Source organism: Aquarana catesbeiana, linkage group LG01 (assembly GCF_042186555.1).
Source record: "Aquarana catesbeiana isolate 2022-GZ linkage group LG01, ASM4218655v1, whole genome shotgun sequence".
NCBI lineage: Eukaryota > Metazoa > Chordata > Amphibia > Anura > Ranidae > Aquarana > Aquarana catesbeiana.
Window position 1 is genome coordinate 650,672,349 of NC_133324.1, and position 18,028 is coordinate 650,690,376.

Genomic DNA, 18,028 nt, shown 5'->3' on the forward strand with positions numbered 1-18,028 from the left:
GCAGGGATAGACCCGCTAACCTGCCTAATTTAGGTAATTGTGTGTCGGAGAAGGTCAGCACAAGTCTGGGAACTGTGCTGTTGCAGGGTATGGTAGGACTGGTGAGGATAGTTTTAGCGAATATACGATAGGTGTGGGTACTGTACCTCGTGACTACTCGTACGGTCATCATGCTGGATAGGATCTGTGTAGGAGAGCAACAAATGGTATAGAGATGGCACCTTCAGGAGTGTTTAGTTGCAGAACCTGCATCAGAATGGTTTGATTGAGTACTTTTTGTGCACCGTGATTTTGTTAGTTGATACAAAAGTAATTGGCCGTATGTAGGTCCGAGGTAGGGTATGTGTGCCCGTGGGTTATACTATTAGGAAGAAGTAATGCAGGGGGGTTTACATGAATCTGTGTCAAGTATTCAATTAGTATTGTTAATAAGTCTAGGAAATTGCTCAGATTTGTTGGATTTATAGACATTTGTAAAACAAACAGAAAACTATTGTTCAATCTTGGTTAACACTTAGCAACTTGGTTAAGGAGAACATCAATGTGTCAGGTATATCCTATCCCCTTCATTATTAGCATAAAGGGTGTTGTTTCTTAACGTGCATAGGAGCTACTTAAAGATATATGAGCCATGTGAGAAATCACATGGGGGGTTGGAGGTTTTGCCATATAATTTGTTGAGGGGATAGGATATTTGTCATGCGACACGATAAGATAAACACGATAAGAGACAGAATATATATATATATATATATATATATATATATATATATATATATATATATATATATATATATATATATTTATGACATCTATACTCAGGGTGATCGGGCTTATCTGTCAGAGCGCAATGCCTTTTACTCTTTGTATTGATTCCCCTTTGTGAGACTAGTGTGTTTGAACTTTGTTAGAGGATGTCCATGATGGAGGAAGGGTAATAGTTCCGGTTGAGGACCCTCGTATACGTAATGGTGTTTTTGGAATTCTAACTTTTATGACAGAACCTGGGAATCTGACCAATGTCCGCGTTGAAGCGCTTCCGTTTATGCATTAGGCTTCAGAGCTGTTCGCATTTGTATACTGTAGCGCATACACCTAATGGGAGCATGCTGATGTGAGACAAACTTTTAGACTACTAAACTAAACATTTAAACAGTCATTCAACATTGCGAGTATTGTAAATAATGTATCACTTTGGAGGTTTGAACCGAACATATACACTTATGATATTAATTATCCCATGCTTAAGCATAAACCTTGCTTTTTGAACAAGAAAAGAGATACATCCTGTCCCCCTATTATACTAACTTTGGAGGTATCGTGATAATACATATTTTAGTGATGTTGAAGAGAATCTGGGCTATGTCTCTCAAAACATAGGGGGGAGAACAATAGATTTGAAAAATGGCAGGAGGACAGGACGTATATGCTGTATGTCTAGATACAGGCGTATATCTCATTACATTGTCTCTGCGAGTTATATGTATTAATGTTGCCTGAATTGGTTTGTTCATTTCCGACCAATGCTGAGTGACTTGTTTTCGCATCTTGTGGAACTGTTCGAGTATGTCAGAGCATGTGGATTTTCTGCATCAGTGTGGCGGTTAACCTGTAAGGAGTCATGGCGAATGTAGAGAGGAAATATGGGTTCTGCCTATATGGTTGTGGGCAAGATGTCTATAGAGGTCCCATATTTTCAAGACAAAGCATATATTTGTTATCCATTTGCAAGGGAGTTTGAATGTACCTCTTTTACGGAAGTCACAAGACTTTTTTCAGGTTGTGTCTGAAACATCACGAGTCAGTTTGACATTGGGTGAGTCAAGAATATAGGCAAAGTGGCAAAGTTGGGTATAAACCATCTGTAAAAGCCCGTAATGCTCAGGAAGGCCCAAACTTATTTATTGTTTTCCGGTTGGGGCCATTTTTAAATTGCCTCAATCTTATTGGTCTGAGGCTTGACCAGTCCCTGGCCAATAACTTACCGAAGGTATTTGGCCTCCTCCAGGCCTATGGCACACTTTTTTTGGGTTGGCCGTGAGACCTGCTTCCCTAAGGGAATCTACCACTGCTTGTACTCGGGGCAGGTGCGATTCCCAATCTGGGCTGTGGATAACCACATCGTCCAAATAAGCAGCTGCATACGGGCGAAGTGGTCTCAAATTCATTTGCTGGAATGATGCAGGGGCCCCATGCAGACCAAAAGGCATCCGGTGGTACTGAAACAAGCCCTCCGGAGTGGAAAAGGCAGTCTTCTCCTTGGCCGATTCAGTTAGCGGTATTTGCCAATAGCCTTTCATTAGGTTTAGGGTTGTTATGTAGCAGGTCTGTCCCAACATGTCCGCGAGTTCGTTGACCCGAGGCATCGGGTATGCATCGAACTTGGATACACTGTTGAGTTTCCTAAAGTTGTTACAAAACCTAATGGTGCCATCGGGTTTTGGGACCAGCACTATGGGGCTCGACCAATCACTGTGGGACTCTTCTATCACGTTCAACTCTAACATATTTTTGATTTCCTTCGCCACTGCCTCTGGCCTGGCCTCTGGGATTCTATATGGCTTTACATTTACGCGAACCCCAGGTTCCGTCGCTATATCATGCTGGATCACCTTGGTCAGTCCAGGTAAGGGGGAGAAAAAGTCTCTATTTTTGTACACGAACGCCCTAACGTCACTTTGTTGTGAATGAGTTAATATATACATTTAACATCTGAACAACATTGTGAGGAAAGTGTATTATAAAACCAGTGGGACCATGATTGGTTAAAGATAAATCTTGTTCAGATGTTACATGTATATATTAACTCCTTCAATGCAAGAACCTATCAATTCAGACCACTATGTGGCGCTTGGTTGTTATGCACTGTTGTACCCTTGATGACTGTATTGCATGCGCGCATGAATATTTATAGAATAACATTTATTACAATGTTCTTTCTTATATGTGGTTTCTGTTTTTGAGATGTATTATGCATTTTTTATGATGAATAAATATGTACCTCCATCTAGCCTACCTTCACAATGTCTACAGCTTAATTCAAAGTCCCAAATTCCCCACTTTAATCTGCCACTTGGCTAGGAACTTACTTTCCACCGTGGGAACCAGTACCAACACTATGTCCCCGGGGCTGAAAGTACAGACCTTGGCACCCCGATCATAGACTCTCCTCTGGGCCTCCTCAGCTTGCTCCATATGTTCTCGTACCAGGGGCAGGACAGCTGCGATTCGATCCTGCATCAAGGAGACATGCTCTATGATGCTTCTATATGGGGTGGCCTTTCCTTCCCACATTTCTTTGGTAAAATCTAGCAGTCCCCTGGGATGTCTACCATACAAGAGCTCAAAGGGGGAATAGCCTGTGGTTGCCTGCGGAAGCTCTCCTATGGCAAACATGAGATATGGTAGCAAAAAGTCCCAATTTCTCCCATATTTGTCGACCACCTTTTTCAGCATACTTTTCAAAGTTTTATTAAATCTTTCCACAAGACCATCCATTTGGGGGTGGTAGACAGAGGTACGGAGATGGGAGATTTTGTATAACTTACACAGTTCCTTGGTAACCCTGGACAGAAATGGGGTGCCCTGATCGTTTAAGATCTCTTTTGGGATCCCCACTCAACTAAGCACCTGGACCAACTCCTTGGCAATAGCCTTAGCGGAAGTGTTTCGCAAGGGTATGGCCTCAGGATAGCGCGTCGCATATTCCAGGATTACCAAAATATGCTGGTGACCCCAAGCAGACTTCACTACTGGCCACACCAGGTCCTTGCCAATCATCAAAAAAAGGGACCTTGATTATTGGTAGAGGGACAAGGGGACTATGAAAATTGGGCGAAGGTGCACGTGGCACGATTCAGATTACTCCCTGACATCTGCATATAACCCAGGCCAAAAAAATCTCTAGGTGATTCTCTCCCTGGTCTTTTCGATACCAAGATATCCCCCCATTACGTGACCATGGGTCAGGTCTAGCACTACCCTACGGAAGGATTTGGGAACCAGTAACTGTTCTACCTTGTCCTCTCCGCGTTTTACCACCTGATATAGTAAATTGTTTTTAAGGGCCATGTAGGGGAAAGACACCCCCAGTTAGGATCCACTGGTTCCCCATCCACCATCTTAACGTTTTCTCTGGCTCTCAGTTGCTCGGTACAGAAATCCTCTCTCCTGACCTAGTCGGGCACCACATTCTGGCTACTCTCATTGTCAGGATCAGAGATGTTCTCCCGTTTTTTACCCTCGGGCTGGGAGCTAGCTTCCAGGTCCTCTGGCTCCCCAGCCATGACAGGTAAAGGAAGAGGATCTCTGGCTTCCTCGATCCCCCCAACAGCGTCCCCTTCCCTTTGGCAAAAAGGGTCTGGTGAGAGTTCCTGTGCTTCCCCAGCAGGGGGAGCTATATCTACCAGCCTCTCTTTGCTCTCCCATAAACTCCAAAAATGGGGAAAATCTCTCCCCACTAAAGCTTCATGAACCAGTGAAGGTACCACCCCCACAGTGTTACACTGTCCCAAGGGGTATCAACCTCAACGACCGTTGTCTGGTAGTACTGGGGTGTAGTTTTGTGGGATTTACACAATCATTTCTGACTAGGGTCACCAAACTACTAGAGTCTAGCAGGGCTCTGAGTGGCTTTCCATCTACTGAAATAACACACATTTGTTTTTCAATGTGACTCTGACATGATACAGTATATGCGACCTGCTCGCATTGCATAGGTTCATCATTTTTAGGACAGTTTGCAGCAATATGCCCTAATGCATGGCAACGAAAACACTGTATGTGCTCTACCCCCAGTCCTCTTAATGGTCCCAAAGACCTTCCTGGCTTCTAGAACCCACAGTCTCATTAGCTGTAACAACAGTCTTAAAAAAAGGAGGGGGAGTAGATATGGCGCTGTTCTAAACCTGATTGGGTTCAGGTGTGTTCTATTCCCCAAAGAGGGAGGAAGGAGTTATGGTCGGGGAGGAAAAATATGAAATAAATAGTGCCTGTTAAATGAGTGTCTTCAAGCCAAAAAAATGCAAGATGCCCTGTGCCTATGTGCTCATTACGTGAAACCAAAAATAAGAAATAAAAAATATAAATAAATAAAAATAAGAAATAAAAAATAAAATTTGAATGATAAAATTATACTCCTATGTGAAATGTGTGTCAGGCTGTGTGCCTGGCTGAATAGAAAGTGCAATGTGTAATGTTCCAACTTGCTTATGTAATAAATAAATTAAATGCAGTAAATCATTGTTAAAATCACCATAGATACAATATGTTCAAACAGTTAGATCAATATACAAAGTGCTAGTGTGAATAAACAGGTGAACACGTGACTGATATATGCAATAAAAGTGCTGTTGTGCCAGTGAAAGAATCCGTTTTGACTCTGGTGGGCTTTTCAATGAATAAACACTCAGTGCGTGCCTTATTCGTGCTCCTATAGTGACTGCACTCACCAGATCCTCCACCCCCTCTTGGGGTCTCACACATCCACAGTATATGCCACTGTGTAGCAGTATAGGATAGCTCCGTCTTTATTGTTGACTATGGTGAAATTTCATAGTCCCTCGTAATACTCTTGAAAGGTTTTGGCAATTTCACTAGTTCTATATCTGATATCCCCCTCTATCAATATAGTTGCTCGTTTTCTTTTTTTTTAGGATCTTTGCAAGGAGCTTTCCCGGTTTATTCCCTCCTACGTACCTCTCCTTCTTTATTAAGTTATAGGTCGCCCGTGTTTCTTCTTCTACCAAATCTCTCATGGCCTCTCTTTTTTGGTGGAGTCTTAGGAGCGTCTCCTTCCCTCCAATTGATTTGTGCAGTTGCTCTAGTTCTGCTATCTCATTTATTAATATAAGTTTATTTTCTTTAGTCTTTCTTTTTTTTTCCGCACCCACTTTAATCAGAATCCCCCTTATATAGGCTTTATGGGCCTCCCACACGGTGGATTCTGGTATCTCCGCTGATTCATTAGTTTGAAAGTAGAATTCTATTTCATTTGTTATAAGCTGAATTATCTCTTTATCACTTAATAGATCTTCATTTAGCCTCCAGCTACAACTCTTTTTTTGAGTCTGGCCTATGTTCAGTGTAAGGCTTACGGGCGCATGGTCGGAAAAGGTCATTATTCCAATATACAAACAAGTGACAGTTTCCAGCCAATGATGTTCAAGCAAGAAGAAATCAAGTCTGGAGTAAGTCCCATGCACGGGGGAGTAGAACGTATAATCCCTGCAGTTGGTATGCTGCGACCTCCATACGTCCACAAATTGAGACTGGTGTATTTTCTGTCTCACCTTGTTGTTCCAGGGGTCGTCCCTCATGCATGGGACGATTTATCCTTTCCTGGATCCAAACATAGATTGAAATCGCCCGCCATTATGGCGAGTCCTTTTTTAAATTCCACGAATTCGGCCAGCCTCGCTATCATATAACTATTTGGGTTCTTATTTGGGCCATAGATGTTTGCCAGTGAACAATCAATTCCGTTTACTTTACCACTAAGGAACAGAAACCGTCCCTCCGGGTCAGTCTTTCTCTCATGTAGGTCAAACCTGATTCCACTGGCAAACCCTATGGCTATCCCTTTTGCCCGGGTTACGGGCGAATCTCCATAGAACCAGACTGGAAATTCCTTAGAGAAGTTTTTTTGGCCCTTACCCAGGAATAAATGTGTTTCCTGCAGCAAGACCACATCAGCTCCAAGGAATTTTAGTTCCTGCAGGATGTTAGCACGCTTTGTGGGGGAGTTTATACCACGTACATTGTACGATATTATTTTTAGTTTAGACATTCTTGCCTGGGGGTATCTAACCTGAGCCTTGCAGCAGAGTGGTGTTCTGAGAACTTGTATAGTATGTTAATACGGCAGGAATTCTTTCTTGACTTCAACCCCCTCCCACCCCCCCTTCCCAATTGGGGGTAACCGGCTTTCCAATGGCCTTAGAAACCGTGGCCCTTCCGACACCTCCCGGCTCCTCGGTTGTCCCCCTTGAGGTTGAGCTCGGGCTGGTCGTCCCTAGATCCAACGCTCCCCCCGATAGTAAGGAGGTCCCCATGCCTGTCCTAACCCCCGCTCTCGACTTTGTCATCTTATAGATCTAAAGGACCTGCCTATTTTCGATTTTCCCTGGGGCTAGTTTCTTCTCTGCTTATGATCTTTTCATTTTAAATACTGGTTTTCAAGCATGCTGTTCCCCAGGAGCTTCTATGTCTACAGTCTTTTCCCACCAACCTGGGATTTCCAATAAGAGCACATCTAAACGGTTACAGAATTTTGCTGTTTCTTCCGGGAATCTTAAAGTTGCCGAACGGCCTTCTTTACGTCCTGTTAGGCAGGCTGGGAAGCCCCAAGAGTATTGAACATTGTGTGCTTTTAGCTGTTCTAGTAGTGCTTTCAGTATTCTTCTCCTAGCCAGCGTCTCTGCTGCTAGGTCCGAAAAAATTTGCTAATTTGTCTCTCCAAACTTCACAGGGTAGTTCTTTTTCATATTAGCCTTAATCTTCTCTATATCACTAAAGTTATGGAATCTTGCAATGACATCTCTCGGGACCTCCCCTCTTATTGCGGCTGGTTTTCTGATCTTGTGGATTCTTTCAAACTTTATTTTACTACTTGTTTCGGGGGGGTTTATCATACCGCCAAAAATTTCATTCATTGATTGTTGCAAATCCTCTTTTTCCCCCTGTGTCTCTGGAAGGCCTCTAATCCGTAGGTTTTTCCTTCTATTCCGGTTTTCTTGATCTTCCAGTCTATACCGTAGATTTCTCTGCTCTCTCTGTAACTCTTCCATCTGGGATTTGAAAACCTTTATCTCTTCTTCTTGCTTATCCATCCTTGTTTCTGCCTCTTCAACTCTTTTTAGGATATGATTCATGTCTTCACGGAGAGAGCCTATTTCCCCCTTTATAGATACTTCAAGTTTCGCAAACATTTCAGCCATTTGGCCTTTAGTTGGTAGGAGTTTTTTTTGTTGGGGTTCCATTGTCGTTTCCTCTAGTGCTTCACTGCTTACTGTGTGAATGTCGGTTTCGGGTAGCTGACGTCTCGTCCCTGTCCTCGGAATACACTCAGGGGTTTTACTTTTAGTCTCTTTTTGTTTACCCGGACTATCTTTACCAGTGTCATGCACCATGTATTTTCTGATGGTTCCTGGGCTTGCACTTGTCCTAGGTGGGTTAGCCGGGTTAGCAGTCGCCCCCTTCGTTGATTTACCTCTCATTTCTTCCTGGCAACTGCACTTGATTCAGGCGCCCACTCCCCCCAACTCTTCCTTACCCTCCCTCTCTGTCCGGTCTTGATCCCAAAAAGGCTCCTTCTGATATTACCTCCTCTGGAGTATACTTTTAGATATTTGATAGATAGAGCTTATAGAGAGTATCCAGGGAGGTTTACAGTAGAACCTCGCTTCTGACAGAGTGGCGTTTTCAGATTCCAGAATCCTGGCCTCTTGTGGGCAAGCCACCTGTGGCTAATCATATGGGGGGAACCGGTTCTGACTGCTGAGGTTGGCTTAACATAAGCAAATAACAATTGGTTCCCAGTTAAGTATTTTTGCGCCTGATGTACCCGCCTACCGGCCTACCAGCCTGCCCACGTCGCACCACGCTGGGCCGCGCCACAAAGTGCAACCGTGCAGCAAAATGTCGCCTAGCAGTCTGTGGCGAAGGCCGAGTGGTGCGTGCAACAGTTCCACAGTCCACACAGTTATCCGTGCAATGGATCAGCAAAACCTTGTTTTCTCCTCGTTATAGTACTACTAATAGTATACCATGGAGTTAATTTCACATATAGCAATGCACGCCCCCAAATCATTACACCCACCGAGTGAGACAATCCCAGTTCAACTTGCTGCCACCGGTGGTATATATTATAATTATTACTGAGTACTATAGTAAGTAGGTAAGCCAACAATATGCAGGTTATATCGGCTGGGTAGCTAAAAAATGGCCAGGATAAAGCTTGAGAAACAGGGAGATTTTAAGCTGGCAAAGGAAATTCAAGGCAGGAGCTTGTTACAGATCTCATAGTATGTGTTGCAATCAGTACTTTACAATTAATTACCTAGTTTTTATAAAGTTGCCCTTGTCCCCCAAACATAAAATTTCTTTAAACCGTAGAAAGTCACAGCTGAGCGATATTTAGAATTGGTTTGAGTTGCATTTACCTACCGTACTTTCCCGTCTGCTTTCATCAGTTTGCTGTTCGTGAAGTCTTAGCATAAAGCCTAAAGTGTCTCCTGTGGATACTTCCCAGAAAGATGACCAAAGGATAGCAAAAAAATCGCATTAGCGCTGACAGCTCTGTGTGACACCAAATGCATGGGACAGTCTATAACTTATACATGTTTGTTTTTAGGTGAACCAATCACTGTGCATAACATCTCTAAGGTATAAGCATACAAGGACAGGTGAAAAGTATTTTAAGCTTGTACTACTTGCCACTCTTCATCTGTCCGTTGTGCAGGTATTTTTCCTCCTGTGTCTCCGGTTCTCCGCTGCCTCAATATAATGCACTTACCCTTACATTCAGTGCATATACCGAGCTCTCCCCACGAACAGCTTAGCTTTTCACCAATCCATTTTCACAAGCTCCCGCTGCCAGATAAGTCGTCAACTCAGGTCTCAAGCAGGCACGGGCAGGCTCATCCAAATGGTGTGGAGAGCGGGGAGCAGGACAAGAGAGGGGGACAACAGCTTTCCCATACCATGGCCGTTTCCGCTCCACTCCGATGGACTCTCAGCCTCTCAGCGGCGGCAGCGCACTCCGCGCGCTCAACGGGGGATCGGGAGGGCGGGGGACAGATGTCCAAGGTATCGAGTAACCGTGACGGGAGCAACAGCGCCAGACGGGGGGGGGCCGGAGAGTGAAAGGGGACCAGTAAACAGCGGCTCTGCCTAAGCAAGAGCTGGCATCACGAGGAGGAGGAGGACTCGCGGCGTCCTGGGCTTAGCATCGCATCCAGCTGGACGCCCACATCTGGCTCCTCCCTCCTCCCAAGCCATTTGATAAGGAAGTTTGCAATGTATATTTTTTAAAGCATTCTTACTTTACAGAATTTCTTCACAGCTATCAAAAACTTTTGCTCAGTACTGTATACCCGGAGGTCTTTGTGGGATCTGATCAACTGGAGTTAGGTCCTCTTTCCAGGGCTGATCTACAACCTTTTTAGAAAGTTTCTCCAGATCCCTTCCAAAGCCCATAACCTGCTTTTGTCCAATGTTCCCTCTGGGGAGCCGTTATCCTTGAAATTTGTTCCAGTGTTCTTTTTTTGTTGACCATATCAAATAGTTTTTTCTTATCAGGTGATTATGTTGTTCACCCTGTTTTGTTGTTTTTTTGGTCCAAAGCTTCTTGTTGATGTATTTTAAGTGTCCCTTTGGGTGAAGTCACACCCCTTGGTGGTGATCTCTCTCTTGGTCTTGAGACTTCCCCTGGAATTTGGCAGACTCCTCTGTCTTGCAGGGGACTTCGCCTCATCTGGTTCAGATTTGGGCTTTGGTCCTTCTGGTCGTCCTGTGTTTCAGAGGGTTCCTGGTCCCTGTTTGGATCTGTCAGTACCTGTTGCTCATTCCTCAGCTGGACTACTTTTTGATGTCCAGACTGTTTCTGAATTCATGTGTCTTTAAATAGATGATAAAGAAAGTAAGATTTTTTGTACTTTATTTAAAGTAGTCATAATCTCTAGCAGAGGGGTTTTCTACTTCCAAATATCAACCAGATCTCATTAAATTAAAGTTCTGATAACTTATGTCTATATTTTGGAGGATGTTTTTATTGTGTTTTTGAAGATTCATCCATTATTTGACCCAGAGCCAAATTAGAACAAACTCCCAAATGGGTGGCTATGTAAAGCAGTCAGGGGTATAACCAGAACAACAAATAATAGGTGTTAGTAGTAGTAAAATAATAAACCTTTTGAGGTGAATTACAAATGTATTCAGTACATTTATCAATAGGATATGATAAAACTCAATGTTAGTATATCAACAAGCTAAATATGTTTACCTTAAAGTGGAACTTTGCCTTAAAGGGGAAGTTCCCCTTTATGCCCCCCTTCCCCCATCCTTCATTTTAAACATGCTAACACAAAATACTTTTGGTCATGACCCATACACTAATAAGAACACTTTTTTCCTCTTCTATATTCTTACTGTTCAATGAGCCTGATGATGTTTCACATAAAATCTCTAATTGTGATGATTTTTGTTTTCACTTGTCACAGAATAGTAAAAATTATTTTAATTTTATATCTGTAGGTAAGGACAGCTGAAAAAAGCTTGCCAGGTGACCAACAGGCTAGTGTAACCTTAAAAGCAAATGCCTACCAATCGCCATATGGAAACTTTCTGCACATGAATGCTAATTTGGATGGAAATAATGTTGCTGAAATCTCTCTGTACATAAAAAGTCAAGATGAGGAAACCAGACGCAGAATAAATGAATTTACAATTTTGGTAAGCATAATGTCCTAATTTAATAATAATCCATCTTGTTTAACCACTTCAGAAAGGTTTACCTCCCCTTCGTGACCAGGCCATTTTTTGCGATACAGCACTGTGTTATTTAAACTGACAACATGCGATGCCGTACTTAAATAAAATGTATGTCCTTTTTTTCCCACAAATAGAGCTTTCTTTTGGTGGTATTTTATCACCTCTGCAGTTTTTATTTTTTGTACTAAAAACAAAAAAAAGACCGTCAATTTTGAAAAAAAAAAATATATTTTCTTTACTTTCTGCTATAAAACACATCCAATAAAAAAATGTAAAAAATGTAATTTGTTCATCAATTTAGGCCAAAATGTATTCTTCTACATATTTTTGGTAAACAAAAATCCCATTAAGCGTATATTGATTGGTTTGTGCAAAAGTTATAGCGTCTACAAACTATGGGATATATTTATGGAATTTTTATTTATTTATTTATTTTTACTAGTAATTGTGGCGATCAGCGACATATAGTGGGACTGCAATATTGCAACGGACAAATCGGACACCTGCCACTTTTTTGGGAACCAGTGACACCAATACAGTGATCAGTGCTAAAAATATTCGCTGAACTAATTACACTGTCAGGGAAGGGGTTAACATCTAGGGCGATCAGGGGGTTAAATGTGAGGCCAACATGTTTTAGTGTGTACTGTGTGTGCTGCTTTTACTAAGCAATGTGCTGTTTTTTACTTTCTGCTTTGCAGGAACAAAAAAAACCCACACATTGCTCCTGTCAGAAGAGAGCCCTGTGTTTTTTTACGGTAATGTTCGGAGCCAATGGACGGGTGTCGACGACCAATCGCAGCACAGCCGGGGGGCGCGTGGGGGTGCACGGGCGCTCTCTCTACCCCGGTGGCATACACATCATGAGAGTTAATAACCATATTTATCGGCATATAACACATATAGCACTTTTTTCCCCTTAAAATCAGGGGAAAATCGTGGGTGCGTGTTATACGCCGATCCCCCCCGCTGATTGTGAGCAAAGCGAATGCCGGCCGCCGATATACATACATAGCCGAGTGTACTCGGCTAGGTTCGGCTAGTTCCGCCCATTCCCGCCCTATGATGGACATAACATAGGGACTGGGAGTGACTGTGAGCGGAGCTAGCCGAACCTAGCCGAGCATCCTCGGCTATGTATGTATATGGGCGGCGCTCAGCTCCGCTCACAGTCACGCCCAGTCCCACCATTGGACCTGTGTTATGTCCATCATAGGGCGGGACTGGGTGGGACTACGAGATGAGCCGAGAAGAGCCGAGAGGAGCCGAGGACTGGCTCTGTGTATCTCGGCGGCGCCATTTTCAAACTGCAGTGACACTGACAATTCACTGCAGTTTAACTGCAGCCTAGGCAAGGCTGCAAATGTCACTGACAAGGTTGCAAGGCTGCAGATGGACACTGACAAGGCTGCAAGGCTGCAGATGGACACTGATAAGGCTGCAAGGCTGCAAATGACACTGACAAGGCTGCAAAAGCTGCAAATGACACTGACAAGGCTGCAAATGACACTGACAAGGCTGTAAATGACACTGGACAAGCATGCAGGTGGACGCTGTGCAAGGCTGCAGATGGACACTGATAAGGCTGCATTGATGGGCATTTAAATGTAAGTTTTTTTCCTTAAAATTTCCTCCTAAACTTGGGGTGCGTGTTATACACCGGCGCGTGTTATACGCCGATAAATACGGTATATGTTACACAGAAATTTTAACTCTCTCTAACTGCTTGTTAAGAATATGAAAAAGTTTAAAGTCCATTGTCATGGCAGAGGTGCACTTTAACTAGTACCTAGTACGTGATACAGTGCAGAGCGACCGGCGCAGTATATCTGCAATGAGCGGTAGTTAAGTGGTTAATAAGGGACGATAATGGAACATTTTCTGAATTAACAGAATAGCAGTTAAAGTGCACCTGTGCCATGACAATGGACATTAAACTTTTTCATATTCTTAACAAGCAGGTAAAGAGAGTTAAAATTTCTGTGTAACATATAATTAACTCTCATGATGTGTATGCCACCACCACTCTGTGAACCATTCACAAAATACAAGGCTTTTTGTGAATGGACAAGGGGAAAGGGGAGTGTGTAAACGACAGTACGGCTTCTGTGTTTCAGGGCCACTGCTTCCAAAGTCGCAGCGCTGGAACAGTATAGTGGATCTTTTGGTTTTTTATCAAGACCTATAAGTACTGGCAGCTATTTTCACTACAGTCACCCCTGAGCCCAGAGTTTTGTCCATAAATAAGTATAGTGAAAGCTAAACTATCTGGCATGAATGAAATTTTAAATAGTATAAAAACAGGAAAATTCTTGCAAAACCTCTTGTGACACCAGTGTTAGACCTAATTTTCGGGCTAGCAGTTGTGTTTGGTTTGGAATTAATTTATGGGTGAACAGCATGCCCAGTTTATCTCCATGAGGAAAAAAATTGATCGTTAGGCAATCTTACATTTTTTTCATCTTAAAGTATAACTAAAGGCAAAACTTTTTTTTATTTTTGGACAGAGTGGAGAGGGATTAGAACACTTGTCAGGTTTTATTGCGGTCTGAGTCCTCATTAAAGCGGTTGTAAAGCCCACTTTGTTAGTTTTACTTACCTTATTATAGGCTTACCTGTACAGAACATGAATATCCCCTAAGTGTGCACCATTTAGGAGATATTCATCATGCATGCAGCCAGTGACATCACTGGCACATGCGCTCAGATGGTCTGGCATACCTTGCCGGAACTTCAGAGCTTCGTACCGGAACTGAGGGCTCCCACACTCCATGTATAGGAGGGAACCCAGAAGAAAAACCGGAGGGAAGATGTCAGCCCTCTCAGCGGTGACACTGTGGCATGGGAGGGCTTCATTCTAAGGTAAGTATTCCATAATGTGCTAGTATGCGATGCTTACTAGCACATTATACAATACAGATTTTTTTTTTTTTCACCAGCCACGGTTTACAACCGTTTTAAGGAGATTCGCCCTCTCTATTTGTCCTGTTTACCATTATTATTGAAAGTGAAAGTAAAAAAAATTTTGGGTTGTCTCCAGAAAAGTAATAGAGGGGAAATCTTCCAATAGGGGCCCTATTCCTGGGGACCTGGAAGTCCCCAAGGAATTCCTTTAATTTGCATTAATTTCCTCTCACTTCCTGTTTGGCTATGAGACAGGTAGTTAAAGGAAATCTCCACAACCAGACACAGATGGTGAAAAAAAAATTTGACTGGGGTTATAACCCTCCCTTACTCTATCCAAAATTTAAAAAAACTTTTTGCCTATAGTTCTACTTTAAGTGTAGTGCTACCCCCACAGGAGCTGCTTGAGTAAGTTTGGTTCTGTACTCTGCCTCTCAACCCCAAGAACAGTCTGAGCCCCTCTGGCACACCTGGCAATAATGTTAGTGCGAACACCACAGTAAAAGGACACACTTTTTGCCCCTTCTCCCCATTAAATCAACACACTTACAACCATTAGGTTGGAAAGGGCAAGGCCACAGCTTTGTTAAAATCCAACACATAACATGTTAACACTTTAAACCAGTGCCAGTCACAGTTATACTGTGAGCACACAGTTCCAAAGGGGGGGGGGGCTGTCCTTACCATAAGTGCTGGACAGACTGCCTACTTCCAATTTCCATCACAGCCACTTTTATGCTGGCAAGGTCAAGAAACCACCACCCGCCTGTCAGTGGATAACTGATGGGCGCCCCACCGCTTGTTCCACACCACGCTGAAGGCCAAGGTTAAAGATATCCAAACCAATATCATTAAGGTGAACGCCATCCAATCTCAACAGATCATCGTTGCACCCTCCAAATCCTTGTGCCGGATCACAAACCCCCTGATCTGCCAAACAAGCTTGGCGACCTGGGCATTAACCTTGCGACGGAAGCGTTCCAGGCGGGGCCCGGAATCACCCGGGCCCCTAACAAGGCGCGATTTCCGATCAGATGAGAACCAAGTTAGTATATGCTGCATAACACGGGGCGATGTCTCGCTTAATAGTGGAGATTAATTCCACAGAACGTGTATAACTCACGTCATTCCATCTTATCAAGATGATGGGGTCGGAAACATGTGCATGAAGGTGCAAACACTCCGGAAGAACCTGATGCCAGCGTAATCTACGGCGCCCAAGCCAGCGGATCATGGGTGAATCCCAAATTCTTCCCATAGCTCCGAACTTTCGATCGAAGAGCGGCCCAGTAGAAGGAATCTCCAACTATCCAGATTAGAGCCGAGTAACAACCTGAAAGAATTTAAAACAGGAAGTTTGGGCGGACATACAAAGCAAAACGAGAAGATTCTCACCTACCCAGACGCTGGAGTTCCGTATCTGAGAAACCCATACCAGAAGCAGCGGTGGCAGCACTGATGCGAAAAGAGTGGGTCCCAAAATCACACGAAGGGAGGCCCAGTTTCTCAAGGCAAAGATGGAAAACCCGCAAAAATTGATACCTGCTCAGTGAGGAGGAATCAGCATGGACGTAAAAGGTGGGGGACGGGGGGCGTGCAGACAGGAAGAGGGAGGCTAGCGAAACCGGGCAAAAGGGGGCCCCCCGCACGGGTACAGGACAACCCTCCTACCCTTACCAAAGCTGTCAGTTTTTGAAGTACGCAATAACACTGACACGCAGCACTCAGAGAAGGATACATCCTCCGTCAGAATGCCCCCCACTGAGGTAGTGGATTTGCAAACCAATTCGTCGATGCGGAAGGCACCGAAAAACGCCCAGGAGAAAGCCACTTGAAAAAGGAGGGTCTCGAACATAGAGGAGCACACAGATGGCAAAAGGGAAAGGATACCGGACAGGATATGGAGGGATACCGGGCGCCGGGAATCAGGGGAATGGGTAGCATGTCTCCAGCCCCGCAGGACCCGTTGGGCAGGAAACGCTTTTGTGATGTCTTCCCACCCAAGAAGCTGAAACCAAAAGGACAATGCAGACATGGACGACAAAACCGTGGAACCCGAAGAATCTTTCTGAAGAAAATAAACAAGGTAAAAAAACAAAGCCGTGTGTGTCATGTTGAGATGAAATTAAGAACTCACCACCCGACACTTGGACCCATTCCTCCCACACCCGACAGTACGACACCTACGTCCGCGGGGACAGCGATGCCCAGAGGAGGTCTAGCAAACATCGGAAACGAGGTTCCACAAGTGGGTCAGACAGGGGAGGCCCTCCAGGGAAGCCGACGTGGCCAGGGAGCGGAAGCGATCGAGCTGTAAACGAGAGAGAGCATAAGCAATATCGTTAGCCGTCCCGGGAACATGCCTAGCTCTGAAACAAAACCGATGGCTTTCCCTTCCGGAAACATCTGCTGGCGGGGTGAGCGCCCCAGCAAAGGGAGCATTCGTGCTTAAAACAGCATGTGGTGTACCATTTGCAGTGGCTCTCATTGAACAGACAGCATTTTGGGGGCAGCCGACGATCCGGACTGAAAGGACGAAGGCCTGTGGGGACACATCAGCAATAACCACAGGCTACCGTCTTGGCAGTCGAAACAAAACTCCTTACGTGTTGCCATTTTTTGGCAAAACTGGGTGTCGTAGTGAAACCAACACTGGCCCCGTAAACCATATAGGCACCCCAAATAAGGTCTAAGTAGCAAAAGAGAGATGCGGCCAACTCCGGGAACCACTCACAAAGCACTCCGGCTTAAGCGCAGAATCCTTGCAGCCAGTTCTTGAACGTACGAGGAAGCTGTTTGGATTTGTCGCCCTGCGCCGTGACGTCAACGCAACGAGATTTGTCGATTGCCTCCCGGTCAGGAGGGATGAGCGCGAGAAAATTAATAAATTCATGACGCCAGATCTTGTTCTTTATCTCCTCCGACAGGTGCGTGCCAGTAGGCAAGACCTCCCACAGAGCACCAGAGACGGAACCCAAACTGACCACCAGACCCGTAACCCCCATGCGGGACAGAACCGATTTTACGATTTTTAGCTATGTGTTCGTCTGGCGGGCCCGATACGGAAGCGTCACTAGACCTACCCCAAATTAAGTCACAGTTATACTCACTGATGTGCGTAGACAGAGCTGAAGCTGGGCGACCAGTAACAGATCCAGGCGGAACATCTGGTGCAGCATTGACCGTGGTAGGGGTCGGCAGGGGCCCGTGACATCCATCTCTGAGAGGAATGGTAGCGCCTGGTGAGGCAGGAGGGTGATGACGGAAGGAGAGGTCTAGGGGCGGAGGTCCGACCACTGACCCTGAGGAGCCCAGGTGGCCATGGACAGCAGCTGAGCCGCCACAAGAACAACCGTGGACTCCCGGCAGAGGACCTGTGGCTGGTGCATTTGACATCCCGGGACTGGAGTAGGAATCTCCCGCCCTGCCGGGCGCAAGGAGATGAGATCGTGCAGCAGACTGAGGCTGGGCTGTGGTGGCGGGCAGCCCACGGGAATCTCCCACCCAGCCGGGCGCAGTGGGACCTGGGCAGTCAGGAGACACGAACAGTGGGTGGGCAGCATGGTGTGGGGATAGCTTGCAGAGACTTCACTGGCTGGGAGGGAGCCCGCTGGGCGGAACCCTGGCGGCAGCG

General features: G+C 44.9%; 1 protein-coding gene across 1 annotated transcript in view; it reads left to right on the forward strand.

Moving 5' to 3' along the window:
* Positions 1–18,028, forward strand: part of LOC141110023 (complement C3-like) — a gene marked incomplete in the record, with an annotated part of 333,270 nt that overhangs the window by 141,069 nt on the left and 174,173 nt on the right. Inside the window, 1 exon segment of the mRNA XM_073601271.1 lies at positions 11,254–11,451. Coding sequence (XP_073457372.1) covers positions 11,254–11,451 — 198 coding nt within the window.